General features: G+C 58.9%; 2 protein-coding genes and 1 long non-coding RNA gene across 3 annotated transcripts; 2 read left to right on the forward strand and 1 right to left on the reverse strand.

The window, feature by feature from the left end:
* Positions 1 to 1396: 1396 nt before the first annotated feature.
* LOC103348279 (uncharacterized) lies at positions 1397 to 2362 on the reverse strand. The gene is made up of 2 exons (XR_516711.4): positions 1937 to 2362; positions 1397 to 1644 (listed from the first exon to the last, which is right to left on the reverse strand). It is a non-coding gene; the product is annotated as an uncharacterized lncRNA (long non-coding RNA).
* A 63-nt stretch (positions 2363 to 2425) lies between these two features.
* On the forward strand, positions 2426 to 5332 carry HOXC9 (homeobox C9). The gene is made up of 2 exons (XM_008256547.4): positions 2426 to 3116; positions 4769 to 5332. The coding sequence occupies exons 1-2, from the start codon at positions 2579 to 2581 to the stop codon at positions 5011 to 5013; spliced, it is 783 nt and encodes a 260-aa protein (XP_008254769.1). The 5' UTR covers positions 2426 to 2578; the 3' UTR covers positions 5014 to 5332.
* A 3128-nt stretch (positions 5333 to 8460) lies between these two features.
* On the forward strand, positions 8461 to 14515 carry HOXC8 (homeobox C8). The gene is made up of 2 exons (XM_008256548.4): positions 8461 to 11822; positions 13153 to 14515. Exons 1-2 carry the CDS (start codon positions 11387 to 11389, stop codon positions 13443 to 13445), a joined length of 729 nt encoding a protein of 242 aa, XP_008254770.1. The 5' UTR covers positions 8461 to 11386; the 3' UTR covers positions 13446 to 14515.
* Positions 14516 to 17750: the final 3235 nt, after the last annotated feature.

A 17750-nucleotide genomic window follows, 5' to 3' on the forward strand; every position in this document is an offset into this window, starting at 1 on the left:
ACCTTGCTTCGCTCTCCGCTGGGCTTCCTCTCCCTGCTCTCCCATCCCTTTGCATCTCGCCTGCCTTCCTTGCTTCAGTTCTCCCCCTGTTCTCTTCTTCTGTTGCTCCGTCTGCTTCTTTCCTTCCCAGAGCCTGGCGCCGTTTTTTGCAGTAGGTCTGTCCTCAGGGCTGTCTCAGGCAGGCTGTTGTCCCCTGATGTACTGTTGGTCGCAGTCTGGCCCTGGGCCCCACTGAAGGCTAAATGTCTTTGCTCCATCGCTGCCAGCAGCCGCCCAAGAGTCCGCCAGTCCCCAGCCGGCAGGAGCTGGGGGAGGTGCTGGCTGCTGCGCTGGGGACTTGGAGAAAGCCTCAGCAGAGGCGCTGGAACCTCTTGTCTTTTCCTTGAACTAGTGAGGGAGATTTTTTGATTGACAGCTAACCCGACTCCATCAAGGCCAAAGAGATATTCCGTTTCTTGCTGTAATTCGCATTTCCTAGGCCAATTCAGGCCAAGGCAGGGGAAGACAGAGCCCAGGGGGACGAGGCGGAGGCCCCCAGGGTCGCCTCTCCCCAGCCAGACACTTCCCTCCTTCCCCCCCGTGTGTCGAAATCCCAGCCCCGCTAGACCGAAAAAGAGAATAAGCAGAGAGGGGGGGTGGAGCAGTGACTGGGGAGAGGGCCTGCAGAGCTGGGGTCGCCGCCACGCTCTGCTGCTGCCCTCCCCCCAACTTTTCAATCTCCCCCTCCCCATGCTACACTGGCCAGCCCTTCTCCACCACAGAGGAGAGACAGCGCCACAGAGATGCAGGAGGGAAGCAGCCCCCGCCCCCACCCTTGGCGTTTGGTCCCCTCCAGGGGACAGGAGAGGGAGTGAGAAGGGCAGGCGTGGCTGGGGACCTGGCAGCCTCCTTCCCTGCTGCGTTCTGAGCCTGCATCTCAACCCCAGCTTCTGCCTGCTTCCCTAGCACCGTCTGAGACCCTTCCCTTCTGACCCCGACCCTGCACCCCTCCTTCAAATGCCCTCTGCCGTATCTAGGCGCACTGTATCTGTGGGGCCGTCACCTGCCCCTATCCTCCCCCCCAACACCCCTGTCCACTATCCTGCACCCACACTGGCCATTTCCTGCTTGCCTGAAGCCCACCCCACCCCCCTTGACTGAGCCACCCGGGGACAGTCTGATGGGAAGCAGAGGACTGGGCAAAGAACCCCAAATTCAAGGAGCAGGGTAGCAGCCCAACTTATGGGGGAGCAATCTAAGTTGTCTGATGCTCTCCCTGCGATCATGGCCGCCCCTCCAGAATCCCTGCATCCGACCCCCAAAAACCTGCTTCCTCCCTCCCCTCCGTTGCTTTTTTCCCGTTCCAAAAACAGCCTACAATTTTATTTAATGAAAGACACATTTATGAACAATCAAATGATCCTCATAAAAATTTTATTGAAGGACGTAAAAACAAGCTACTTGCCCACGACCGAGGTCGCTCTCTCGCCTCGCCCGCTCTCACCCTGGCTCTCTGCAGGCAGAGCCCCGGGAGTGACTTCTTTTTTTGGGGGTGGGGGGTTGTGTCGCAGAGCTGGAGCTGGGGGCAGAGGCGGGCTGAGCAGGAAGACGGGATGCGAACGCTCCCCACTTAAGTTGTGCAGGTCTCTCCTCCACTTCTTCAAGCTGGCAAAGAAACGTAAATAGATACAGACAATAAATTTAAAATAAAGGCGCTTGTGCTCTCCGTGCCAACGCAAAGAGAAGACTTCCGAGGCTGATGACGGAGGGGCCTGCGAGCCCGAAGTTGCACCCCTCCCACCGCCGGGCCACCTTCCCCCGCTTCCCCTGGCCCAGATTTGGGGGGCTGAGCCGGCCAGTGGCAGGAGGGCGCTCCCCGGTCCCTCCTTCCCTTCCTCCAGTCCCCTCCCACCCGCCCTCCCTCGCTGCTGCCGCGGCTCCTGAGAGAAATACATACAGACACACTATTTAAAATCGCATTTTTAAAAAGCCACGTTCCGAGCTGACAATCGCTGGGCTCGGCTCGCGCAGAGGCTGCGGGCGCGTCGGGGCCGACAGAGACGGATTACGTCAAGAAATAGTTCCTCCACCTACCTCGGCCGGCTCCCCGCCCCTGCGGGCTCCCGCGCCCGCCCGGCCCCGGGGGTCCCGCAAGCCGGGCCTCGGGGAAGCGGTGGGGGCGGGCGGTCCCCCCCGCGTTCCCCCCCAAATCCTCACGCTGTTGGGGCGGGGGAGGCCATCTGCTTATGGGTGGACATGGGCAAGGGGCGTCCTGTGGCGAGGTCTCAGCCGTCCTGAGCGGAGGGCCGGCGCCTGGGGTCCGGAGTTGCGGACCCCCAGGAAAACGCGGGTCGCGGGGATCAGCAGAGAGAAGAGGGTGGGAGGGGGGGGTGAGAAAAAAAGCAAGGGAAAAAAAAAGCCCCTGCGCATTGATCCGCGCCGTATTTTTGGGTAAATACGATCACGTGGGGGCCGGGGAGCCAATGAGCTGCGGGGAAAAGGCTGGAAAAATAATTACCTGCCTTGATTGTTCTGTGAGCAGATAAAAAGTACATATACAGTTCATACAATAATCTTATGTATGTAAAACCCTGTTACGATGTCGGCGACGGGGCCCATCAGTAACTATTACGTGGACTCGCTCATTTCGCACGACAATGAAGACCTCCTAGCGTCCAGGTTTCCGGCCACCGGGGCTCACCCCGCCGCCGCCAGACCCAGCGGGCTGGTGCCGGACTGTAGCGATTTTCCGTCCTGTAGCTTCGCGCCCAAGCCGGCCGTGTTCAGCACGTCGTGGGCGCCCGTGCCCTCGCAGTCGTCCGTGGTCTATCACCCGTACGGCCCCCAGCCCCACCTCGGCGCCGACACGCGCTACATGCGGACTTGGCTCGAGCCGCTGTCCGGCGCCGTCTCCTTCCCCAGCTTCCCGGCCGGGGGCCGTCACTACGCCCTCAAGCCGGACGCCTACCCCGGGCGCCGCGCCGACTGCGGCCCGGCCGACGGCCGCAGCTACCCGGACTACATGTACGGCTCGCCCGGGGAGCTGCGCGACCGCGCCCCGCAGACACTGCCCTCGCCCGAGGCGGACGCCCTCGCCGGCAGCAAGCACAAAGAAGAGAAGACCGACCTGGACCCCAGTAAGTTGGGCGCAATTTCCCTTTACAACCGGCGCGGGCGGGGGTGGGGGGGTAGCCGGATTACAGCCCCTCGCAGCGGCGCAGGGAGCGCGGGAGAGGGGCGAGGGCGAGGGGGCGAGGACTCAATAAAAGCGAATTACCTTAGGGAGCTGGGCAGGGGCAGGAAGATCTGAGGAGGGGGCCCAGGGAGCCAGGTTAGGAGAGAGAGGGCCTGGGGGGGCTCCTCGAGCAGGAGCTGACTTTGATGAGCGAGACCCCTGTTCTCCACCACCACCACCCAGCCTCAGCCTAGGCTTTCTGGCTCAGTTCTCCACTTTCGAAGAAGAAATGCATTACAGAGCCAGGGGAGCACTGGGGCGGGGGGCGAGGTTTATTTTGGGGCTTTGAGATGGGATTGGGCACAGAGGTGAGGAGAGAGGAAATACCCCAGAGAGAAAAGCCACCCCCCTACACCTGGCAGTCAGCCTGGGGGTCTTCCCCCCCTAAGGAGAGAGCCACAGCACAGGAAAGGTCTCTGGACTGCTCCCCCAGGGAGGCTGGGACAGTTCCCAACCTGGGAACTTGGAGAGCTCAGGACTTGCAAAGAGAGAAGTGGGGTGGTCCGAGCCTCCTTAAACTTGAGAGCCCTCTTCTGAAGGTCTGTCTGCAAGGAGGAAGACTGCAGGATGGGGGCTCAGGGATGAAGAGGGGTCAGGAACCCATGCCCCATGCTGGGGACTCACTCCCAGCCCAGCCAGGGAGAGTGGAACCCCCTGAGTGTGGCAGAGGAGGGGGCTTGGCTAGCGTAGGTGGGGGGCAGGTGGGAGCCCCAGGGTCAGAGAAAGAGGGAAGGCGAAGCAGCAGGGGCAAGCTGCAGCCCCCTGGGTGTGAGGAAGTACTTGGGGGAGTCCTGAGGGGCCAGGGCCTAATTCTTTCTCTCTGAAGCCTTCCATCCCTGCCCTCAGCTACTCCCAGAAACCTGAAATTGGAGGCTTGGCTCCCACAGAGCCTGTCCTGGGGTTGGCAGGAGGGGGGCACTGGAGGCCAGCAGGAGAGCTGAGATCTGGGCAGGGGGATGCCCTCCCCAAGGCCAGCAACAGCTCTCTGGGGAGAGGCAACAGTACCCTGAGATTTCGCCTCAGCAGGGTTGCACCCAGAGCGAGCGGCGCTGGAGCTGGAGAGGGTGCATGGGGTGGGGTGGGGGCTTGGGGGGACTCTCAGGGCCAGGAAGCAGAGCTACTGAAACCTCAGGACTTGGTGGTGGGCTGGGAGGGTGGGAGGGGGCAGAGGAGGAGGGAGGTGGGGAGGAGGGGGACCTCGCTATAAAAATAAAAAACAAGAGAGAGAAGCGTTTATGGGCCTATGAAGCGGTTGGGAATTTGGACTTTTTATGAGGATATTCTCGAATTACTACTCTTGAAGCTGAGAGGACCAGACTGTAGGGGCTTTGAATAGCTTCGGATTTCCTACAGTTTTAGGAAACTGAAAAGGGGGGAGAAGGGGGGGGCAGAATGAAGGAGGAGGAAGGGGGGAAGATTCCTACAGCAAAACGTGTCCAAATTCAGGTTCAATTCTTGGGTTTGGGGAGCCTGGCTAAGCCTGGGGGTGGGGAGGCACAGGTCCTAGGCTACAGAGGGGGCTCCGCTGACCCCTGTCTGTGTTTGGCCCTCCAGGCAACCCCGTAGCCAACTGGATCCATGCCCGCTCCACGAGGAAGAAGCGCTGCCCCTACACCAAGTACCAGACGCTGGAACTGGAGAAGGAATTTCTCTTCAATATGTATTTAACCAGGGACCGTCGGTACGAGGTGGCCCGGGTTCTCAATCTCACCGAGCGGCAGGTCAAAATCTGGTTTCAGAACCGGAGGATGAAGATGAAAAAGATGAATAAAGAGAAAACCGACAAGGAGCAATCGTAAACCCTGCCCCAGCCTGGAAAAAGCAAAACAAAAACAAAACAACAAAGCAAAACAAAACAAAACAAAACCCGCAGAAATATCCCCATGCAGGCGGGAGAAAGCACGGAAAAAGAAAAGGAAAGAGCAAGATAGAGAAAAGCCAATCAACTTAAAAAAAAAAAAAAAAGAGGAAGGGGAAGAGGAGAACTCTGCGATATGGGAGGGCTCAGTGTTGAGAAATTGGTGTTTTAGAGTTAGTTCTACCCAGCAGGGAGGAGGTGCGGAGAGACCCTCGCCCTCGGCCCCCAGCGCAAGTGAAATAAATGACACACACAAATGTGATTTTTTTTTCCTCCTTTCTTCAGATAAGCCAGTACTTGAATCGCTATATTTCTATTTCTCCCCCCTGTATTGTACTTGATCTGGGCCATCCCTTCCCTGGCCTTGGACGCGCTGCGTGCAGATTTTGTACAAAAAAGAACACACACACACTTACACACACACACACACACACACACACTCTGATTCCCGGCCCAGGAGCTGCGGGGCGAGGGCCCGAGCGCGGCAGGCTGGGTCGGGCGGCGAAGGCCGGCACCTCGGGCGTGTACATAGCCGCGTTTCCTCTCCCCCCACAGCGTCTGTCCGTCCTGTAACGTGCTCCTGTTTGTTATGGTAGAACAGCTCTGTGTTAATATATCGAAGTCACTGAAAAAAACAGAAACTCAATGGCATCCAGTTCTCGTTATTTCTCCTCCCTGTGGCTTGCACGCTGCTGCTGCCATGGAGGATGCAAGTGGCCAGGTTCGCTAGGGGAGGCTGGAGCCAGAGAAAGGGCTCCCTCTGCTTCTGTGCGGGCTGGGTGGCTGAGGGCGGGGGCTGGCTGGGCAGGGGGCGTCCAGGGGGCAGGGTGGAGGGCTGCTGAGGCCGGGCCCAGCTTGTGCCTGTCCCGGCTGGCTGCCTTCTAGTTTCCTGATGGTTGGATGCACGGGGTTCGGGGCGGGGGGGGGGGCATGGCATGAGTGGCTTTCGCTGGCTGTGATTAATTGTAATAATTTATGAGTACATGAGATCGGCCGAGAGAGATAGGTGAACGTGGAAGTTGGGTGCTGGGTGAGGTCCTGGGCCCGGCTTCTGGGCTGGCTGCACTGGTACCTTGCTGCTACCAGGCATGGCTGGGGGGTGGGGGGAGGGCGGGGGTCAGCTAGGAGGAAGGCCAGGCAGGCCTCAGGGAGCCGGATGGGCACTGGGACTGCACTGGAGGAAAAAAAGAGAAATACGGGGAGAGGGAGAGGGAGAGAGCAGAGGAGGTGGCCAGAGAGGATGAAGGGAGGGAAGAGACAGGCGGCTGCGGCCCCTGCTTCTCCATGCATCCTCCGTGTCTCTCCTGGCCGCCTTCTCACTCCCTCCGGTGTTCAGTGTGAATGTGGCTCTGGGGGTGAGCGAGCTTGAGCAGGGCAGCTGCACCGTTTCTGGGAGAAGCTGAGGCCAGGGCCCAAGGCGGCGGAGTTGGATGCTCCCTGGTGTTGCGGATCCTCGTGCTTAGAGGCGGCGGGGAGTGTGGGGGACAGCCTGGCGGGGCCATCGGCCCGCGCGCTGCACCCGGAGCCCCTTGCCTTAGAACCAGCGGTTTTTCGTCTGCTAACGAGAAGCAGACACGGGCTGCCTCGGCCCCGGCACCCCCTTTCTCGGAAATCCCCCAATCTGGAAACTATTAAAATCAGACTGCTCGAAATATAGCCCTTTAATATCTCGGGCTGCCCATTCTGCTGAGGGTGCAGGGTGTTGCCCGGAAGCGTCCAGGCATTCCGCAGGGAAAGAGAAAAATATAGTTGGGGGTCCCTGGCGCACGGGCTGCCTTAACCCCCAGAGCATCACCTCATGGGGTCGGGGAGGCTTTGGTGGGGACCTGTGGGGGACAGCCCCGCCACTGGCACTGGGACCTCCTACCCTCCCCTTCCACTGAGGCTGGAGGTAGGTGGGGAGCTGGGAAAGTTCTGTTCCCTCCATGATATCTGGGCGAGGACAGTCAAGTCACAGAGAGGGACCCAGCCGGGGCTGCAGGCTGGGCCCCCTCTGCGCCACACAGGGGCTCTCCTCCTGCTTTTCAGAACCATTGTTTTCTTGGTCCCGCTGAAAGGTGCTTTGCCTGAAGCTCTCCCTTTTTCTGCACTGCCTCCGCGCCGCCTTGGGCCGCCTCTTTGGTTCTGGAGCCCTGGCCGCAGTTGCACACTCAGCGGAGGCCAGCGCGCCCCTCTGCCTGCCTGGGATGCGGGCTCCTCTCGCCGCTCTGCCCGGCCGCCTTTCCCCAGCCTCCACCCCGCCCCTGCGCCAAGGCCCTGTCGCCTCCCCTCTCGGCGGCCGTCGGCACGGCCTGCTTCCTGCAGCCGGCCCCGGGGGCCGGCCTGGCTGCGGGCAGAGGCGTGGGCTCCAGGCGCAAGGCCCACCGGGGCCCGGCCAGCCGCTGCGTCCCGGCCCAGCCTCCGGGCCCGCAAGTCAGGCATGGATTGGATTTTTATTCGCGATCACTTGTGGATGAAAGCGACCGTAACAACACGACACACATCTGGGGAAAGAAATGAAAGCTGGGGCAGGGGTTGGGGGGGCGGAGAGGAGCTAACAGATGCCCTCCCCCCTCACCTTCCCCTCCCCGCGCCCCTCTGCTCCTTTGTCAGAATCACAAAACCCTAAAGGTTGTTCCACTTGGGAAGGCAGCGGGGATAAGGTACATTTCCGCAGCCCCGAAATGCGCTTTTATGGGGCTGTTTGTTTCCCTGCTCGGGGGTTCTGAATGGAGCCGAACAAAACAGCAGCGCGGAGCTGGCTAGACGTCTGGGCTTAATTGTTTTATGGTTTAAATAAGGTGGACACTCTTTCCTTTGAAATCGGATTATAGGAATGTTTTGTCTATGGCCCACGGAGCACAGGACCTCACTGGCTGGGAGGGAGAGGTGGAGAGAGCGCGCGCGAGGGACGGGCTACAAACCGGGGGGCAAACGGCCTGGAGCGGTCAGTCCCACCGCAAAGTCCGGCAGGCGGCGGCGGCGGCGGCGGCGCGGGCGGTGCGGGGCCGGCGTCCGGGTAAGCGCGGCGGGGAGGCCGGCGTGCGCGCCGCGGGCGGGCGGCCGTGGGAGCCTCAGGCAGCGCGTCCGCGTGCGCCGCGGTGCTCCGGGCGCCCAAACGCCTGCTTGCGGGAGGGGGCGGGGGGCCGCCGCAGGTCCTTTGCACAGTGTCTCTTCAAGCAAGAAGGGAGGGTAACAAAAAGAGAAGGCAGTGTGGGGCCTGCCACAAGATTTATTTCGAGAACTTAGAGAACGAGCCGTCCTGGGGGCAACTCCCTTGCCCGTGAGTCCCGCTCCTCGGCACCCACCCGGAGGCTCCTGCCTCCCACTTACCACCTTAGGGCCAAGCCTGGGGGACCTCTGCCTCTTTTTTTTTTTTTTTTTCCCCCTGGCCTAGCTGCATTGGGGCAAGTGGACGCGAGGTGGCGCTGTTGCTCAATGTTAGAGGCGGCGCGGGCCCCGGCCGGCCTGGCCGCACTGACGTCGAGAGGCCCGGCCCGGAGCCGCGGGGAGAAGGCCCCGCGCCGCGCCGCGCCGCGGCCCGGCCCGGCGAGCCTGGCTCTGAGCACATCCACGCTCTCACCTGCCAGGCGTAAATAACGCGCGAGTGGCAGCGGGAGATGGGCCCTGGCTCCGGGAGCGGGCTGAGGAGGCGCAGGAGGGCGGGCATCGCCAACAATCGCTTTGCGCAGGAGATAAGAGCAGAGCGGACGACGCGTAATTAACACAAAAAGGCGGACTGACCCGGACAAACGAACATAAATCCGCGGTACCTAGACGGGCGGTGGGACAGGGACGGCCCCGGCGAGGATGGCTGCGTGCGGTTCCTTTATTTCCAGGCTCAGAGCGAAATAAATCAGAAACGAGTACAAGGAAGGAAAAAGAAGAAGAAGAAAAGCAAAACAAAACAAATGAAAGAGAGGCGAGAGGTCTCCTAAAAGGGGAAACCGAGTCTGACCAGGGGTTGCAGGGCTGCTGGGTGCCGCCGGGCAGGCGGCGGTGGCGGCACACTCGGGACAGTCGCATTCCAGGACACAAAGGCCCGGAAGAATAGCTCTCTGGTAGAGTTTTCCGCTGGACCATAAAATGTCAAAATATCCCCCCACCCCACCCCTAAAAGATAAGGCGCAGGCCCCAGAGCGAATCTGGCCCTCGGGGCTTCCTCTCTCCAGGAGGAGAGGAGAAAGTATTTATGACAGTCGCCGGCACAGTCGCTGGGAGCCGGGAGTCCACTCTGCTGTTCCAGCCCCAGACGGGTAGGCTCGGGAAAGGCCAGGCTGCAGGCGGGGGATGCAGCGGGCGCTGGGAGCGGTGGAGACGCCCTGCGGTGCGCCCACCGTCACTGTCTTTGCAGGCCTGGCCCTCTCGCCTCCACCACTCCCCTCTGCTGCCCAGGGACCATAGTCCCTTATGTGTGCGGTTTTGGGCAGCTGGGACACAGACAGATCCTGGAAGGGTGTCATACTGCAATCCCAGCGCTGCCCTGCCCTGCCCTGTCCCCAGCTCCAGAGCTGGGCTCCAGCCTGGGGGGCAGAGACTTCCTGGTTTGCTAACCACCTCCTGGCTCACCCACTCCTGAAACCCCAGCCTGTGGATGGAACGCAGGGAGCAAGTATTTGTCCTGGTGCAGAGACGGTGCATATGTGTGTGTGTGTCGGGCAGTGTGCACCATGCGTGCCCAGTGTCTGCAAGGTGGTGGGATACTTGCAGGCACACGTGTGCCAGTTTACAGGGGGCATGCAATGCACTTGGTGTGTGTCAGGGTGAAGAGGCAGCCTGTAGTGTGTGTGTGTGTGTGTGTGTGTGTGTGCACATACCCCAGTCTGCTGAGGGAGAGGACTGGAAAAACCATTCCTACTCGTCGTCTTCATTCGTATGCACACAGCACACATGCACACCACGGCGCTCACTGGCTCCCTTTTGCTCTGTTGCCTGTGCGAAGCCCACTTAGGGCCAAGGACGGGCAGTGAGGGGCCGAGGGCCTTTTATCCTCTGCGATTCACTTGAGTTTGTCCAGTGTTGGGGGATGTGGGGAGCCCCCCAGAGCAAGCGTGGGTAAATATTTAAAGAGTGTCTGTTGACAGTTCCCGTCCACCTCCTGGCCAGGGCAGCCTGCCTGGGGGAGGGGGGAACGGTAGAGGAGCCAGGGGGTCCCTTCAGACTGAGCCGGCAATGCCTATGGGGCCAGAGTATTTGGGGACAAGTAAGAGGCCTGCTTTAGTCCCCTGCGACCCAGAAAGAAATGGTCTCCTGAGAAGAGACACCATGCACCAGCCCAGCCAGCAGCCGGGGATACACAGGCTGCCCTCACCTTCTTGGTCCCCACAGGCAGCTTTGCTGCCAGCCCCCCCCCCACCCCCGGCCCAGCCTGTGGCCGCTGCCTGTCTCCTGCCCAGTGGCCCTGATGGGCTGTGTGGGGTGCCCGCGGAAGGCAGGCCGGCAGGCAGGCAGGAGCCTGTTCTGCATCTGGGGAGGGCAGGGCCGCTGCAGACCCTGGCAGGGGCTGATGCCTGGGGTGTCTGGGGCTATGGTGGGCTTGTTTCTCCCCAAAGTCTCCCCCCCACCACCACCACCACACACATCCCCCTCCAGGGGGCTCATCTTTTGGGGCTAGGGACCCTGCTCTGGCATAACCCCATTTAACCTCTTTGGAATGTGTTGTACCTGTTGAGGTAACCCGAGCTGACCTGCTGGTCAGGTACGTCTCTGTCTCTCAGGCTCAGAGGGAAAAGAGAGGCACCTTTGAATCTGAACGCGTACCTTGGAAAAGCTGGCCCCGGCCATTAGCTGGGGCTGGCTCACCACCCCCCTGCACACACCACACCCCCATCCCTCCCCCTCTCCTCCCTCCCCTTCCTCCAGGTCCCCCCAGCCCTGAACCCCTCAACCCCCGCCATCTCTCTCTCCCTCTCTCTCTCTCTGTCTCTTCTCTCTCTCTCTCTCTCTCTCTCTCTCTCTCTCTCTCTCTCTCTCGCCTGTCTTCATGTCGTGGATTGATGAACGCGAATCGCGTGTAAGCGCCGCCACCGCCGGGAGTCTGAGGAATTCGCCTGGGCTGTTAAAGGAAAGAGCTAAGTGAGCGAGCTCTACCTACCGGCAGTGAGGGAGCCGCCGCCGCCGCGCCGCCCGCCCCAGCCCGAAGCTCTGCCGCGCCGCCCGCGCTCGCTCGCACCGAGGCGCCCCCACCTGCCCGGCCCCCAGCCCAGCAGCCCAGCCCCGTCCCGGGGAGCCGGCCGGCCCGGGGTTCGGTCCCGGGGGGAGGGGAGTTTCGGGGGTACCGGGCGGGGGAGCCGCGAGCCAGAGGGGAGGGGGCCGCGGGGTTTCATGTACCCAGCATGAGTTCCTACTTCGTCAACCCCCTGTTCTCCAAATACAAAGGCGGCGAGTCCCTGGAGCCGGCCTATTACGACTGCCGGTTCCCGCAGAGCGTGGGCAGGAGCCATGCGCTGGTGTATGGGCCCGGCGGCTCGGCGCCCGGCTTCCAGCACGCCTCGCACCACGTCCAAGACTTCTTCCACCACGGCACCTCCGGCATCTCCAACTCGGGCTACCAGCAGAACCCGTGCTCGCTCAGCTGCCACGGAGACGCCTCCAAATTCTATGGCTACGAGGCGCTCCCTAGACAGTCCCTTTATGGGGCTCAGCAAGAGGCGAGCGTGGTGCAATATCCCGACTGTAAATCCTCGGCCAACACTAACAGTAGCGAAGGACAAGGCCACTTAAATCAAAACTCGTCTCCCAGCCTCATGTTTCCATGGATGAGACCCCACGGTGAGAAGCCTTTTCTCTTTCCCCCTTGGTCTCCTGCGCTCCGGGGTCTCCCCCCCCCTTCCTTTTTGTCTGCCTTCGCTTTCCCTCCCGGCTTTGGGGGTCTCTGCCGCCCCACCCCCGAGCCTCGGTGGGTTGCTGGAGGTTGGGCAGGCTCGGCTGAGGGTGGGGCTGGAGGCGCCTGGGACATTTTGGGGATTGGGATGAGGGTGGGGAGAGGTGCCTGAGGGTGCAGAAGCTTGGAAATCGTTTGCTGCTTCTCTGTCTGCCTGTCTCTGTCTGTGTCTGCCTCTCCCTCCCTCTAGGTCTCAAGTCAGAGTTGGGGAGGTGGCTGGGAAGGGTACCCTGAGGTTAGCAGCCTGGGGAGCCCATGAACAGGGTGTCTCCCAAAGCAAGAGCCCCCCCCCCCCCCCGGCTCCAGGACAGAGGCGAAGGGAGACCTCCGCTTCTCTCCTCTAGCCAGAGTGCTGCCACCCCCAAAGACAGGCACCCAGGCTCAGAGGCTAGCCCAGTGCTCCCTCCCCGAGAATGAGTCTGAGCCCCGGGACCCCAACTTTTCTGCACTTCCCCCACTTGGGGAAAGGACAGGAAGCTGGGGTGGAGGAAAGCAGCGCTCCCCAGGAGAGGGGCGTCCAGACAAGGGGTCCCTAAGGTCCAGAGGGCCCTGGCCAGGCCCTCCTCACCCCCAGCAAGGGCTCCTGGGTCTCGCCGAGACCTGCAGAGGGGCTCAGGCTACGAGCCCCTCCAAGGGTGGCCCCTCACAGCCCAATTTCGAAGTACAGGGGGAAGAGATAGAGCGACAAGTTCCGGCAGGGATGGCCCGTGATTTATTTGCTGGTCTCCAGTTAGCAATCAGGCGGAGCAGTGATACATTCCAGGAGATCAATTATTGTGCTTATTGGAGAAGTGTTCAGCAGAGAGAGGCAAGGAGCAGGCATGGCAGAGCCCCTCTTCTCTGCCCCCAGCCCTTTTTCCTTTCTTTGGGAAACAGGCTCAAGTCCCCAGCCCGGCTCATGAACTGCCACTCTGCACTTGTAAACAAAGCTGCAAGGGCCAGTTTCCTGGGGTTGCAGGCCTGGGCCGGGTGGGGTGGGGGGCTCTGCAGGGCTCCCCTGGCCTCAGTTTCCAGAGAGAACCCCGTCCCTGCCCCACCCCCACCCACCTCCCAAGGTGAAACCAGACCAAAACAAGCCCCCAAACTTTCCCGCTTTCTGCTCAGACTTTTCCACGCCAGGGAGAAGGGGGGGGAGCCGGAGCGGGGGGGGCACCTGGCGGGGAGGAAGAGTGGCCCCCCCACCCAAAGGTAATCAGACTGGGGTTCTGTTCTGTCCAGCTCCGGGGCGGCGCAGTGGCCGGCAGACTTACAGCCGCTATCAGACCTTGGAACTAGAGAAGGAGTTTCTCTTTAATCCGTATTTGACACGGAAGCGCCGGATAGAGGTGTCTCACGCCCTGGGACTGACTGAGAGGCAAGTGAAGATCTGGTTCCAGAACCGACGGATGAAGTGGAAAAAAGAAAACAACAAGGATAAACTGCCCGGAGCCCGGGATGAGGAGAAGGTGGAGGAGGAAGGGAACGAGGAAGAGGAGAAAGAAGAGGAGGAAAAAGAAGAGAACAAGGACTAAGCAAGAAAGAGGGACACCCCCCTTTAGCAACTCCTTGAAGTTTCGTTTTATGGTAGCAGATAAATTGAGAAGTTTACGACTGTCATTTGCTTTTATAGAGAATAGAATGACACTCACAACTCTAACTACCTGTCAGATACTCCCAGCTCTGTTTTATTACCTTTGGACTCCCCCCCACCTCTTTATTTGTTTGGGGACTGGAGGGGGGAGACCGAGACGCAACGGAATGTTGGGACCCTCGGGTCCACTCCTGGCCCTCCCAGATACACTTGCTCCTACCCCCACCCTCCTGGGTCCTTCCTGGAGTCTCAGGTCCCAGCCCCGGCCTCCTGGCCCTCTCTCTCTCTCTCTCTCCCTCTCTCTGCCCCCTTGTGCCACGGTCCCGCCTCCCTGCTGCCCTGGTATTTATTTTAGAAGGGAGCCCCTTTCAAAATATGGAAGAGGACTGGGGCTTTGTCTTAATGCTAGGACCTAGTGGACTGGATTTACTTGTTTAAAAGGGAAAGAAAAAAAATCAGGAAAGGGAAACAGTTTTAAAGAAATAAGGGAAGAATAGCAAGGAGTATGCCCCCTCCCCTCCCCCTCCTGCTCCCGGGGCTCCCTGCTTCGGAAAAAAAAAAAAAAAAAAAAAAAAAAAAAAAAAAAAAAAAAAAAACCCTTGACTTTCCCTGGGTACCTAAGAGAAACCTGAAGGAGATGTGGCGCTCCCACCTCCCCTGTTTCCGTGGGGTACATAGGAGCCTGCAGTCGCCTCTGAAATCCTACCTAGCCCTTCCCATAGTCACTCGGGCCCACGCCTCCAGCGCCTGCCTTCGCTGTTTGATTTCTGTTCTGTTGGGCCCAGCTTCCTCTGAGCTGCAGTACTGTTAGCGCTCAGAAATCGCCACAATCATGAAAATAAATAAATAATAATAATAATACTGATAATAAATCTTTAACATACTACCTAAAGGGAACCTGCAATAATCTTGAAAAAGAAAGAGAAAATTAAAAAAAAAAGCACCCTACTATAGGAGGAAAAAAAAGAGAAAAAAAGTGAAAAATGAAAAAAAAAGAAGAAACCTCCAACGTATTTTATCACTACCTATAGAAAGAAATCCTGCTTTGAGAGTACTCGTAATGCGGTTTTGTTGTTGTTTGTTGCTGCTTATTTCACTAAGAAGGACCCAACAACTGATACTGCCTAGCTCGCCGGTCCTGTGCGCTTTTATTGTGCTTCTAACCCCAGTAGAGTAGAGCTAAATTGCACTGAATGTATAGTTAACTCTGTCTTGAATCCTCTGTTTATGCAACGTGCTCGAAAGAAAAAAAAAGTTAAAAATATATCTATAATAATAATTTTTGGTCATTTGTCTTTATGTCCAGCTATGAATGTAGGTTTTGTGTCCCGACAACCCTGTTCCTGGTCCAAGTACTTTGTATTGTATACGTGAGTCATAATAAAAAAAAAAAAAGGAGAAAAATATTTGAGGCTGGAATGACTGGCTTGTTCTCTGCAGCTCTCTCTGTTGTCCCCCCACCCCCTTCTCAACACTCTGCAAAAGGTCTGCTCCACCGACCTGACTTGGGGTTGGGGGGAAGGAACTCATGCACAGAGCAGCCTGGGGTGGCCAGGGCAGGCTAGGCTGGGAGGGCAGGTGGAAGGGGTAGGGGGTCAGAGGAGGAGGAAGAGGAACCACCCATTGGTAGGAAGAAGAAGGGTTTATCAGTGTGTTCTTGGGAGAATCCTGGCTCCAAGCAAAGTGGATTTCTAGAATCTAGGACCCTAGTGGGAAGAAAGATCTCCCTCATCCACCCTCTTCCTCCTCCTCAGCTCTGAGCTAGGCCCAGACAAAGACTGCCCCATTCCCTTCCTGCAGCTGTGCCTTTACCTCCCAGGGCCTGGAGCTGAGGGAGAGGCTGTGGGGTTCCTTCTGGTCTCCACATGGCCCTGATGGCCAGCCCTTGGCTTCCGGCACCCTGCATGACAACAGTGCCTGGGGTGGGGGCAGCTGGCCTGCCTGGGGGGCTGGACTAGAAGATGCCTAAGATGGGGGGTGCTAAGTGTCTGTGTGTGGAGGGGGGAGGTGGGGGTAAGGAGGCTTGGGTCTGGGGAAGAGGCCAAGAGGGAAATGGGTGAGCTGGAAGACTGGCCGGCCTGGGGTCCACATCCTGAAATTCAAATTCGGCCGTCTTGGAGCCCTCACTGTCACTCAGCCCTCTGTGTCCTGTGCAGCCTCTGTTCTGGCTGTTTCCAGCCCACTCCCGGCTTCACCTTGGCAAATGGGCAGCTTGCCTGCCCCCAAAGTGCTGCCCGTGGGCCTGGGGGGCTTGGCCAGCTGAGTAGACAGTCCCCGCCATGGTCATAGCAGGTTAAGGACAATCTCCATTCCAATCTTCATCCTCCAAAATAAAGTTGAGTGAGGGCTCTGAGACCCCTGAAGTAAAAGGGTCTCTCACTTTTCTCTAGAGTCCTAGACCAAAAAATCTGTTTATGCCAATGAGATGCTGGTCAAACCATCCCAAATTCCAGAGATACAAGCCCTCTGACTCAGCAGGAGAGGGGAGGGGATCTTCTGGCCTTAAAAACCAGACCCCCAAAGACAGAAATATTTTTGAGGCCAGATCTCTCTCTCTCTCTCTCTCTCTCTCTCTCTCTCTCTCTCTCTCTCTCTCTCTTCCTCTCCCTGTTTCCTAGTCAATGATTTTCCCAGACCTAAACCCAGGCCAACATTTCTTGTTTTGGGTAATTTCAAGGGGGTTCCAGTCCCTGGCTGGGTCACAGTATAGGATTGGGTTAGGCATCGCTCTTAAGGGACCCTACAGCTCTGGGAGGCTTTGAGCGGGGCGCTCCAGTGAAATCTCCTGGAAACTGGGGTCCCTGCTGGGAGCCCAGGCTTCAGCCAGGTAATCCAGTGTGTTGTAGGAGACACCAGCTACCCGCCTGGGGGAAGCCCCCAAAAGACACCGTTTTGCTCGGACCTCAGGCCTGCGCACGGGCGTCCCCTCCACGCGCCGGGGGATGGCCGAGGGCCGTTTCATTTTTAAATGTGGAATTATGGTTGCTATTAATAAGAATATCGGGCCCTGCCGCGGAGCAGGGTGAACCGTGCAGTAGTGGCTGTGAGGGGTCTCGCCAAATGTGTTCCGTTTGTCCCTAGTCCTGCTCAGCCATGCCCGTGGCCCCGAGCCCGGCGCGTCGGAGGGCGGGGTGCGTCTGGCGCCCGGCGGGGCTGGCGAAGTCGGGCACCAGGAGGGCCCGACCCAGGGAGCCCCCACCGCCCCTCTGCTCCGCACCCTCTCCCCCACCCGCTCTGCCCACGGCCTCTGTGTTCTCGTTTGGAAAGAAAAGGAGGTAAAAACCCGTTTTATGGGGGAACGTAATTGCGAGCGGGATGCGCGCTCTTTAGAAACGCGTCCTCTCAAATGCTCCCGCCGTCCCATTACCGGAACGGGGACCACTCGGCTGCGGCAGATACGACTCTGGTCTCTCCCATTCTTTACTTTTTTATTAGCCAATCAAAGTGGTTTCCGAAAGCTATTTGTGATTTGTGAAAAATAGTATCTTTCAAAATGCTGAGTCGAAGCATCTCGCTCATTTCACTTTGAATTTATTATTCTAATCTCAACGGCAGAGACAAGATAATGCGACTGTGAAGTTGAGGGGCAAATTCGTTTCCCTGCATTTTTTTTTTTTAAATTCTCAGCGTTTTCTCTCCCTTCCCAATCCCTTATTGCAGAGTCCAGGGGAGCTATGGGCCTGTGCGACGATCGGACAAGGGAAGGCGGGCAGGGAGCATTGGAAGGGGTCTTGGGGGACCCTTTGAGAGTGGGTTGACCCCCCCACCAGCTTCCCTCAATGAGATGCCCCCCTGACTGCCTGGTGGCTGGGAAAGTTCCCCCTGTCCCAATTAGGGACGGCTAAGGACAGGTTGTGCCACAGACTAGAAGTAAAATTTCCGGTGAGCTGCCCGCAGCGCTGTCCCATTCTCCCCGCTGTCCATTGTGAAGAGCTGGGCCAGTGCTTCCTCGTCGTAATTTTTAACTACCTGTTATAAAATTTATGGGTGGGTTTGTAAAAGAAACAAGGTCCCTGCATCTGGCTGGGGGAACTGCTTTGCTCAGAGTAGAGCACGTTTGGGGAGGGGGGTGAGGGATCCCCTGTGGGTTAGGGTGGGGACACTGGGCCACGGAGGATCCCGTGCCAGCTCCGCTCCTCACCCAGGCAAGAGCCAGCGGGAGAGGCTGTGCTGCAACCCACAAGCACATAGTCTCTATGGGGGCCCCACACTGGCCGCACTGCCAAACTTGGGGTCTGGAGAAACA

Source organism: Oryctolagus cuniculus, chromosome 11, assembly GCF_964237555.1.
Source record: "Oryctolagus cuniculus chromosome 11, mOryCun1.1, whole genome shotgun sequence".
NCBI lineage: Eukaryota > Metazoa > Chordata > Mammalia > Lagomorpha > Leporidae > Oryctolagus > Oryctolagus cuniculus.